General features: G+C 37.3%; 1 protein-coding gene across 1 annotated transcript; it reads right to left on the reverse strand.

The window, feature by feature from the left end:
* On the reverse strand, positions 932-8,607 carry LOC109836984 (ATPase family AAA domain-containing protein 3-like). The gene is given in 9 exon segments (XM_020405062.1): positions 932-1,601; positions 1,603-1,767; positions 2,013-2,161; positions 2,257-2,602; positions 5,129-5,219; positions 6,489-6,798; positions 6,882-6,992; positions 7,939-8,034; positions 8,121-8,607. Coding segments are annotated over 9 exon segments (1,890 nt in total). The 5' UTR covers positions 8,433-8,607; the 3' UTR covers positions 932-1,291.

The raw sequence follows: 12,543 nt of genomic DNA on the forward strand, positions 1-12,543 counted from the left end.
AGGATATTAATATGCCAAGTTGGAGCATGGCGACAGCAAAGTTTGACTTTTCTAGTCTGAGGTGGATATACTGATTACTTATCGGTAATAAGACCAATCATCAGATTAAACAAAAATCTTCAGTTGGAACTTGTAGGAGAGATGCGTCTTTCTGACTCAGGTTACAGAAGGGACGACCAATATATTGTTTAAAAATTATAAAATTTTAAATAAGTTTTGAAAGAAAAAGGAAAAAATTTCCCCCGTTTTGACCAATATTTTTCACGTGCAAGGAAGACCTTTAAATATTATTTAATAAAAATATTATTAACATATAAAAGTGTGATGTAACCCACTCTACAGACGAGATGGAGACAGATATGAAAAAGTAAGATGTAAGTCGAACGTGAGATATGAAAGAGCTAAAAGTGTACTATGGGCAAAAAAAAAAAAATTGTTTATTTGTTTACTTTTCTTTCTTTTCTTTCCTTTAAATATTATTTAATAAAAAATAATATTAACGTATGCAAGTCTAACATAAGTACGTAACTCCCTCTACAGATGAGATGGAAACGGGTTCAAAAATTAAGATGTAAGTTGAACATAAGATAGGAAAGAGCTAAAAATGTACTATACTAATTTAAGCGCTAGGCAACGATATTAATCATGCAAAATGCCTCTCTCAGTTGGTTTGACCTAGTGAGATGCCTTGGTTCTTTCTATCATTGACTCGCGAGCGAGAACATTAAACAGCTGGATTAAAAAAAATTACTTGATAATCCAAATCTCGTCAGAACATACCCCAATGATAAAAGTATTAGCAGCCGCATATGTTGGGCTCTTCCGTGTATAAAATCTATTAATTAAGCATAAGAGGGCTTCGATTGCATGCAAGAATCAGAGGTATACGCATATCTCACATCCTGATGAGTTACACATACAGCATGGGAAATAACACGAGCAAAACTTTCCAGGTAGCCATTAAACTCAATCACTGTATTCTCCGTCCAGTTCAAATTCAAAAATTCAAATGTGCGATCAACAAAACCCATCATCGTCATTTTGGTAATAAACAATACAAAAGTGCGAGATTAGCGCATTGGTTACTGTGGCCTGATTAAATTAGCCCACGGAGAAGAGCGTAGATTACTGAACCAAATGGTACACTGATAATACCTTTTTCACCAAAATCCCGCAAAGCGGCCCAAAGAAAACATTAATCAATGGCGGATGATAACTTAAATGACGACAGGTACTTGCCTGCTTCTCTGTAACGATTATTAACTTGATGTCTGAGACTGTAAACTAATAATCAAGCACTTCCCTCTGCAGCAGCAAGCTTTCTCCTCTGCTGATGCTCTGCAACTTTATAATCCACCACCTCACGAAACAAATCTGGGTTAAGTTCACACTCTTTGCTACCGTAGACAGCAGCTTGAACGCTGGCCATTAGCTTGGCTATCTCTCTGCCAGAAAACCCATTGGTCTTAGCTGCAGCCTCTCTGATTAAATCATCAGAAATGTTTTTTATCTCTATTCTTTGTTGCTGACGTCTGAACAAGTTTCTTAACCAACCACCAGATTTATTTTCTCCAGCCTTTGCAATGTATTTGTCAAGATAGTGGAAATTCAAGTGCCTCGTCAATACGATCTGCAACAGCTGAGTCTAGGTCACCAGGCCGATTGGTAGCGAGGGCAAGAACTATATCCTTGGATTGGTCACCAGTTCGGAAAAGGAGAGCATTGAGAGCACTTCGTTGGGCTTCACTCATGTATGTCTTGTTACGCCTGCAAGGGAAATGTGAGGAAAATGAGAGTCGATACTGTCAGACAACCATAAATAATTTTTTATGTGAATGCAATGATGGCAAACAAACCCTAAAATGGGGAGGGGCTTCATTTAACTCGAGTAACATCGTGAAGGACGAAAGGCAACAGAGAGTTATAGAATAATCCATCAAGAATGGATTTCTTAAATACTGAATATTCTTAAAAAGAAAATTAAACCCTGGAAGTGAGAAGAAATTGCTTACTCGCACAAAAATGCATCTGCTTCATCAATAAAGAGCAGCAAACCTCGATTTGATTTTTTAGCCCAGTCAAACAGTTGATGTATTTTTGTAACTGCCTGTGATCCCAGTGGCGCGACATCTCCACCTGTCATCAGTGCATAATCTAGGCCCTGTTGGATCACACAACAAACACAATCAGTTTTTCCAACTGAAATAAAATACTCCAGCTACTTTCAGTTTTTATGTGCTTCATAATCATACATACAGATTTATTAGCAAGTTCTCTAGCAGCCATAGTTTTGCCGGTCCCAGGAGGGCCATAGAAGAGCATGTTACGAAATGGTGCCTGATGGGCTTTAGTATTAGCAGTCGCACTGGCAAGCTGTTTGATTCTCTTCTGAAGTGAAGGGTTAAGGACCACATCACCAAAACCATTTCTATTCTCTCTTGCATTGCCCTTTTCACTAATTGTTTTATTTTTTGATAACATTGATATTGCACGACGTGAGAAAAGACCCGACCAAGGGTATTTTCCAATGGACGACTCTCTGATCAGGGATGGCTGGCCTAATATCCGGTCAATGTACCCCCAAACAACCCGAGCACCCTCTCTGTACGAAGAAAATTCCACAATTGTAACAATCAGAAAATTCTATCCAAATTTCCAAAAATTTACAAGAAATGCACAGGTATAAAGCCTTATTTTAAATGAAAAATATCATCATGTACATGCTATAAAAACCTATTGGCAGTCTGTAAGTGAAGAATGGTTTAAAGGCAAACGAAGATAAACAAAAAACGATGAAGAAAAAGGAATCATAGATAATGATGATAGATAATGATGATGAGTAGTCAATCTACAAAACATTAACAGAACAGCCCCTGATTTTTAGTGTAAACACAGAGTCGCCGAAATGTCAAGAGTCGCTATTTCAGCTGAAACTTCTTTTTTTTACCAAACTGATAAAGCCAGCATAGTTCCTATATTCTTCAAAACGACAGAAGAGCCCCTTTCAGATAAAAGATCTTTTGTAACACATCTCAACTATTCCTGAAAAGTAATGATATGATCATTATGCCCTTAGAAATATAATAATCTGGCAATTATGACAAAGCATTTTATGAAGAAGCAAAGTTTGGATGCTAATAAAAACATAGTTGTCTTCAATCTTTTGTAACACATCTCAACTATTCCTGAAAAGTAATGATATGATCATTATGCCCTTAGAAATATAATTATCTGGCAATTATGACAAAGCATTTTATGAAGAAGAAAAGTTTGGATGCTAATAAAAGCGTAGTTGTCTTCGATCTTTTGTAACACATCTCAACTATTCCTGAAAAGTAATGGTATGATCATTATGCCCTTAGAAATATAATAATCTGGCAATTATGACAAACCATTTATGAAGAAGCAAAGTTTGGATGCTAATAAAAACATAGTTGTCTTCCCATAATTCAGACCAAAACATGAACCAAAAAAATGAATCACAAATATTATTGCAAAACATTAAATAAATATTAACCATATAATATCAATTATCAAATACACAAGTTGATATAGTTGCTCCATATCAACACATATCAAGTAAATGTGTAGCCATTTTTTACTTTCATGAAGCAACCAGAATTGGCAATGCAAACATGATTGCCTGATAACCTGATCCGCATTGACCCGAAATTCCATGTTTGGATTTCACACATGATAGCATATTATGTAGGGTATGAATCATACAAATACATCTAGCTCCTCCTTGGATCTGCATATGAACCCTTAAGGATCAAGGCTTCAGTGTAGTGCACTTAGTTCTAATTAAATTATCTACTTCTTCCACACGTAATCTATAATAAGATTATCTGATCCTGTGCAAATTGCTAAAGGACGTGAGAAAGGAATGCTTGCCCGTTCTTATTTGATTCTTAATGGAAATTGGCATAGCTATGCAAATATATTGGCTCGGATAGTCAAAAGCTCAAATCCAAAATTCACTTAATCATCAAGTTAAAAGATTTCTTTGTTGCCTTGAATTCCCAACTGGGGTTCCAACATCAAAAGATTTCTTTGCTGCCTTAAATTCCTAACTGTGATTCCGAAGTAGGATCCAGCTCAGATTAACAAGTACCCACCATAAATGCACTCTGTAAAGATTTGTCATGTAGTACATGAAAAGCAACCTATATTTTCTTCTACAATAGCAAAAAAATAAAAAATAAAACTTTTGTTTTGTAATGCTAAGTAACAACAGTAATAATGCCAGGCAGCAAGTAACATTGTGTCTTCTATGATTTTATTTCTACATTTATGGCTAAAATACCATCCCTCCTCCCTCCCTCTCCTTCTACCTCCTTTCCATATCCTCACTATCACCTTCCCCTTTCCATCATCTCCTCCGTTCTCTTATCTTTCCAATTCCCAACCACCCCTTCTCTCCTCCACTCCCTCTCCCTTCTTCTCCTCTTCTTCTCTCCCACTCCCTCTTCCTCCGTGCTCCACCCACTCCCAATTCCTAACATCAAACGTTCTACCGTCTCCTTCTCCTCTTCCTCTCTCCCGCTCCCTCTCCCTCCTTGCTCCGTCCACTCTCTCTTCACCCTCCAATCATCAAAAACGCAACATCCTTAAGAGTGCGGATAAGGGAAAGGAGAGGGAGAGAGAGTGGGAGAGAGTGGAAGGTTGAAGATCAGGAGAAGAAAAGAATAGAGGAGATGGTAGGTAGGATGAAGGAAGGGAGAGAAAGGAGTTTCTTATAAATTTTAGAACTTGAGGGTATAACTAAAATTATGGGATAGTTGAGGGGTATATATGAAAAAGTTTCTTGATTTTTTTCACTTAAAAATTACCTCTGGCATTCGGAAAGGCCTATGTGTCGCCAATTTATCACTTTTTAGGTCAAAGTATCGCCGACGTCACTTTTTAGGCCAATGCAGTAAAGAGGTGAAACTTTTTGGGGCAATCTGGTATTTTAGACTAAAAAATATAACTACACAGGAAGCATAATTCAATACAGATGTCAAACATAAATACTAAGAAAACCAGAGAAGGAAAGCAACCTACATATCCTATCATTTTAGTTTGGAAAATGGAAACACAAAATATACCATGTTAAGGAAATCTGAGAAGTGTGGGTATTGGATACCTTGTTGTGTAAATCCCAGCAGCTACTGCAGTAACACCACCAACAGCTACTACCAACTTATTCTGATCAGTCAGCACAGCTCGCAGACCACCTGTAGAGATAATAAGTAATAAAAGGATTATTGTTACTTGTCAATTTGAGGGTTTACAGTTAATCAATAAAGGTATGTTATTTCTGACATCTACGGAACAGCATGTATGGAACCAGAAAGCATTAAGAAAACATAAAGTTTGTGCTGCTTAAAATTTGATAGGTGGGTCCAGGGGCCAAGCAGCGGTTTAGCCATTTACCAGATGTTTTGATGACTTGAGCCAACAGTTCTATAGAACTGGCTCAGTTTGCGACTGAGGTTGTAAATGTGCCTGTGATATAAGAAAATGACTACCATGCAGAAGTTGCAAATATGAAGCATGAACAAATATCATATAATATACTGTCAATTCCCATATTATGCAAAATGAAGATTTTGTGAAGGTCTTCAGAACTCCCAATAAATATGATTGAACCAAATGAAGCCAAAGGCAGGCCATTTATAATGCTAGACGAAGAATAAGGTGAAAACAATTGCTGCAAACAGAAATCAGAATGACAACACTATTGGCACTCCTTGGGATATCTTGAAGGACTTATCTTACTCAAATAAGAATACCAGAAAGAGTTATAAGGTGGTGGCCTGGATGTATGGCTGCGGACTATGATGAAGCCTCTACTACAATTATTAGTATATGTCATGTTATACATATTGTGTCGAGCATTACCAACCAAATTAGTCAACACGTCAGATGCAACTAAATAAAATTTAGAAACTGAACGCGACAGACTCGAGTTCAATCATGTAACAAAATCTAACCGCATCATTCAGTTCTGTCAAAGCATACATATGATGTGATTGATATCAAATGTCAATCAGGCTTTTAAAGAAATATGAAGTTGACTATGCTAGATAGGGGTCAAGGTATTGACAATAAACTAGTCATGTGAGAAACAATGGGTTTAACATTGACCAACCGTTTAAAAAAATTAGTATGTTTGGAACATTGACCAGCTCTGTGGAAAAGGAGAAGCATTTTCGTAATAAGTAGGTGAATTATTCTTGTATAAATATAACTACATGCAGTTGATACAAACTATGTTAAGCCAGAAACTACTTGCAAAGTCACACTGCTAACAATACTTATGAAATTCCAAATTATTTCCTATGCTGAAAAGACATGAGGAAACCACAATTCAATCCATATCCCACCTCCTTAAAACCGGAAGAATGAGATAGTACAATCCTAATGAACGGCTAAGGGTTTAAGAGTAAATTTTGCAAAATACGGATAGGTTCAATGAATCAATAGTTTCATTTAGTTAGTACCTCCAATATGCTCAAACGTTGTGTTTATGGCTGAGATCCATTTTTCCCTTTCAGCATTAGCTCGTTCTACCAGCATCCGCCTATTGACATCTTCAGAAAGTTTTGCTTCATGTGCTCTTGCTTCTGCTTTGGCCATAGACTTTACACGGATTGTTTCACGTTCTATCTCTGCCTTTTCCCTCTCAGTTTGACGTTTCTGTGCCTGAATCTGTTCTTCAGTTTTACGTCTAATTTGTTCCTGTCTAATGGAAGATTCTTCTTGCATTTTCACAAGTTCCTGATTTCTGGCCCTTTGATATTCATGCTCTGCCTGTCACAAAAGAAGATACTTTTCAGAAACCTGTAAATAAGACGCGTAAATTGTTATAGGCCAGACAAAAAAAGAGAAAATGCCTGCATTCTCTTCCTCTGCATTTCATCCTCATATCGAGCCATTTGGGCCTTAGTTTGTGCTTGTTGCTGAACCAATTTTTTCTGCTCCTCATAGATAACGCGTTGTCTATCCTGCAGGACGAGACAAAATCATTTCCAACCCTAAATAACAGATCCTGCATAGGATTCCTGCAGTACAAGCAGTTAAACTATCAATATTGACAAAGATTTAGATTTAAATTTATGTTGCATAGGGAAGACCTGAGACCATGTCTTCTTTTCAAACTAAACAAGAATTAGTTTCAGTGACCCACTGTGAATCCCCGTTTTAACACCCAGTTGTCCCACCATCAAGCATACAAACTTGTGGAAACAAGTAGTGGACTAGCAAGCACTAAAACTCGATGGGTTGAGTATTAGCTGCTGAAAGTGGGTAATAAAAGTCGGGTCTTGAGCTTTACTCACCAAAATGCCCATTTAGAAAATTTTATTTTTAATAACGGACAGGAGCATAAGGTTTGATGCCAAACACACAAATGTCCTCCTCTTTGAAATATAGCATTTCAACTTAAAGTCTTAAACCTATTTAAGGAAAGTTATTTGTTAGTTATTTCAATCCGTTGACAGTACTTGAGTCTAAGTAAGGGGCCTGCACCAGAGTTCTAAGATTTCTTCTTGACATTAACAAGAGAGCATTTCTACTATTCATTAAAAAAGGAGTGTGTTACTTCTAAACAAACGCCATAAGAATACCAGATAAGTGCAATTAAGTCTAGTAAAACAAAAGGAAAGTTAAGACCTAAAGGCATGATAATAAAACTATCCCAAAAAGTCGGTTATTCAAAACGAATTCTATGTCTCTAATGCCCATAGGAATACAGGAAAATAAGTGGAACGAGGCACAAGTCAAAAAAGAAATAAAAACCTAAAGGCACGATAAAACACTCCTAGTAAAATGTCAAAAATTGAATTTTATGTCTCTAATTAGGCTCTAGCGAAAAATGGCATCAAAAGATACAATTTTGAGCATAAATTACTAATATTATCAAGAAAAACGCCACCAGAACAACAAACTTACTGTCTCATGCTGAGCTTGAATCGCCCGGTACTCCGCTTTCTTCGCAGCGGTTTCTGCCTGCCTCGTCTTTTCCTGCTCCTTCATCCACTCAAAAACCTACAACCGCATTCAAAACTTCAAGTTAACCATTCCAATCCAAACAAAATAACCAAAAATCCGAACTTTAATCAACCAAAACGAACCTTCTTGGCCTGCGGCGAGCTATTGATCTCCCTCAACGCCTCCGCTCCCTTAATCAGCGGCTCCGGATGCAACCCCGCCGCAGTGGTCCTAGGGTTATCATTCCTAACCCTAGTTCCTCCGCGCCGGCGAAGGTTTACTATCAGCAGGCGGCGCTGTGAGGAGCCTGAGAAGGAGGCGGCACAGCAGCAGGCGAAGGAGACGAGAAGACGAGAATGCGGGAAGCGAAAGGGGCTGTCGGCGTAAGCGTAATCCCCCGCCATGGCCGCCGGCCACGGCGGTCGGCTATGCGCCGGCGCTCGAACCCTAGCCATGGTTTCCGCTAACAAATCGGAGAGTTGAGAAGGGGTCTAGGGTTTTAGAGGAGAATATATAAACCCTAGATTCGATGGGGTTTCTTGATTTGGAAGAATTGGGAGAGCATTGAGAGGGAGAGGATTTTTGGGCGGAGGCTTTTGTAGGGTTTAAGGAGATTGGAAGTTTTCTCTGCTTGAGGTCGTTAGGGTTTTTATAACCGTCGGATTTCAGATCACAGTCGTTGATGTCGGTTCGATTGGCTTGGGGCGTAAGACTGGACGCCAACAGCTGCCGGATTAAGATGGGACCCACTTATAAATAGGACGGAATTATTTTCGTTTGTTTTTTGGTCTTCTATGAGCTTTATCTTTTTTAATGGGTTTTTTCTACTTTATTTATTTTGGTTTCTAGATTAATATGAAGGGGGAAAAACTGTTATTGCATTTTCAACTTGAAAATTTGATATTTAAGTAAAGTCGGCTGGCACATGCCAGTTAATAGATCTGTACTTTAGTAATTATTGATTATAAAATTTTGTCTAAACCATAAAAAATTTGATCACCATTGAACTATATAAAAATCACATGAACCCAAGCAGAGATGAGGGGGAAAAAAAGAAAGCGTGTAAAATAATTTCATAATAAATAAAAATTGTAGAAGAATGAAAGGAATTTTTTTGATTGTTAAGACTGTATTACTCCATTTATCGTGTGCATATATGCATAAATAGCAGTGTAAAACTTACATGAAGGAACGAGAAAGGTTCAAAGGACTAAGTAAGATTTTAATACATGATTTGTTATTAAGTACAATAACCTAGAGAAAGAAATATCATCACACATTTTACCAAAATCAGAAGAAATCCTAGTAAAGATTTTGTATCTTGTATGAAGAAAACAATTTATGTATCATTGGGCATTTAAAATGGGAAAAAGTCTAATTTACCACTCTAACGATCATTATCGCACGCAACAATAGGAGAATTTTTTTTGAAAAAACATAAGATAAATTAATCTATAGTAATACAATTTTCATTCAATATCTATTTTTATCTTTTCTCATTTTAGAAAAAACCAGGTAGAACTCAAAACTAAAACTAGGATAATTTGCATGATAAAAGTTTATAGGGCTAGTCAATTAGAGCTAAAACTAGGATAAAATTATACAATGTGAGGGTCCATTCGGCAAATTGGCTAAACAAGTTCTAGTGGAGACAAAATGAGTTTATGTGCTTAGCCCTTATTTAGCAAATGAAAAATATAGAAAAAAGGAAAAAAATTGTGAACGGGCCCCTACTTCAAGAAACTCATGTGAGCAGCCCCTTCAACATTTTCCCTATGTGTGACCCCCCCCCCCCCCAAAAAAAAAAAAAAAACCCAAAAAAAAGAGTGATTTAGCCCTTCCAACTTAGCAATACACATTGTTTATATTATATTTCCCCGAAATCCCTAAATTATACCTCCTTAGTAGATCTCTCTCTCTCTCTCTCTCTGAGATCAGATCTAAGTGAGATTTTCCCTCTATCTTCCTTCTCCCAACTAAACTCTCTTCGTAAATCTTCCTCCCTTATAAAATGTTTGATGAAATACCCAAGCGGGATATAGTCTCTTAGATTGTAATAGTGATAGGCCATATATTAAAACAATATCATGCAAACCTTGCCGCTTTTTCTTACTGCTTCTTTGTTCAATTCCTTTTGTAGTTAATAACAATACGTGCTATTTCATTTATTTTCTCTTTTCACTTTTTTCTAGGGTTTCTTTGTCAACTTCTTAGAAAATCACAATGTTGTAACATATAACATAACTTAACAGGCAACAACATATCCATAACAATAAATGATCTAAACTTAACACAAAATGTCATAAACTTCATAGGTAATGAGTTAAAGTTCACAGCGAATGACTTAGACTTAACACAAAATGACTTAGACTTAACATACAATTGCTTAAACTTCACAGAAAATAACTTCGATTTAACATAAAATGACTTAAACTTTACAGAAAATGACTTCAATTCATAGGAAAGGACTTAGACTTAACACGAAATGACTTAGACTTAATACACAACTACTTAAACTTCATAGAAAATGACTTAAACTTAATATTAAATGATTTAGAATTAATGCGAAATGACTTAATCTTTATAGGAAATGGCATAAATTTATAGTTAAGGACTTAACACAAATTTGCGCATTTTGAAACCAAAACTACCTCGTGGCGTGGTTTTATCACTCAAGGTATTCTTCAATTACTCAAAGGAAGCCAAAAATCTCCTTTTGAACATATAATTAAAGTAACAATATTCATTATTTAAAACCGGTTATGGAACTAGTATATCAAACATAAATTACCAAAAAGAGTAAAACATATAAGCAATACATCAAACATCTGCTGGGCATCAAAGACAATACTGAACCCAATATCCATACATGATCTAGGGTCCCTTATGGCCTACTCCCCTATCAAAATTACTAGTCCAAAAGTATCCAATTCTATTACATACATCCTGGACTTTGGAGTGAAAACTTTAGAGATGAGTTGGGAACAATCTCTAGAGAACATATCTCGTAGCAAATTATTGAGTTGAGGAAAGAATACCCTCTTGTTAGCAACGATCATGGAGAAGGAAAGATTACAAATCACTCGAAGGAACAAACTAATCTCACCAACAAGCTCTTAATCTCTCCAAACAAAACCCTAAACAAATAGCTCAGAAAATATCTCTTTCCTGTGCTCCAAATATCCCTAATTTTTCTTCTCCACCAAATTCTCTCTTCCAATTGTTCTATATATATAGAAATCCTAAAATCATAAACATACTAGGAATTCTAAACCAAAACCAAATCAAATTAGGAATCCTAATAACCTATTACCAAAATAGATTAGGAATCCTAATAATCTCATGTTACCAAAATAGATTAGGAATTCCCTATCCAACAATTCTCCACCTCGACGAAGTTTTCCCAAAACTGAGCCGACACCGACCAAACCAAATGTCTCACTTGTTGCGTCCAGTACGCCACAACAACGGACTCATGACAACGGACTCCATCCATATAAGTCGAGACCCAAACGGGAGTGCGAACACTCACCCAAATGTCGATATCTACTCACCAAATCGGCTGCATCAAAACTGACTGCCTACGTATCCTCTTGCCCAAGGAATCAAGCATTCACGTAGTTCACCCAAATGGCCTCCAAAGGCCTTAATCCACTAGAAGAGTTCGCAACCCTTCTCCAATATCACGATCAAGTCTGCGGCTGATAGCACCTCCAATGGCTCCAAACTGAACTAATCCAAACATCTCCACCTGAGATGAACCAACGACACAAATCCAAACACAATAGTTTTACGTGGTTCGACAATTGCCTACGTCCACGGGGCAAGAAGGGGATGAGGTTTTCATTAATAGAGAAAGAGTACAAACTGAGATTACAAATCACTCGAATGAACAAACTAATCTCACCAACAAGCTCTTAATCTCTCCAAACAAAACCCTAAACAAATAGCTCAGAAAATACCTCTTTTCTGTGCTCCAAATATCCCCAATTTTTCTTCTCCACCAAATTCTCTCTTCCAATTATTCCATATATATAGAAATCCTAAAATCATAAATATACTAGGAATTCTAAACCAAAACCAAATCAAATTAGGAATCTTAATAACCTATTACTAAAATAGATTAGGAATCCTAATAATCTCATGTTACCAAAGTAGACTAGGAATCCTAATAACCTCATGTTACCAAAATAGATTAGGAATTCCCTATCCAACAGATCTTGTCATGGATATTAGAGGAAAACTTGTTGAGGATGTGCTCGAGGTCAATAGTGGCAGAGAAGGAGGTGGGAGAGGGAGACCATAAGGATGGATGGTGTGCTCGAGATTGGTGGCGGAGGAGGGGGAGGCGGAAGAAGGAGACAACATGGTCAGAGCGTGCATCCAAGGCCGGTGGTAGTGGAGAGGGAGGCGGGAGAGGGAGTTAAAGTAGTCAAAGAGCCATTCGAGGTTAGTGGTGGTAAAGAGGGAGGCGAGAGGGAAGGATGTCGGTGTCGAAGGAAAAAAAGAGGAAGAGGGAGAGAGGAGGAATGTTAGTGTTGGAGAGAGGAGGAGAGGAGAGGAGGG

Source organism: Asparagus officinalis, chromosome 4, assembly GCF_001876935.1.
Source record: "Asparagus officinalis chromosome 4, Aspof.V1, whole genome shotgun sequence".
NCBI classification, from domain to species: Eukaryota; Viridiplantae; Streptophyta; class Magnoliopsida; order Asparagales; family Asparagaceae; genus Asparagus; species Asparagus officinalis.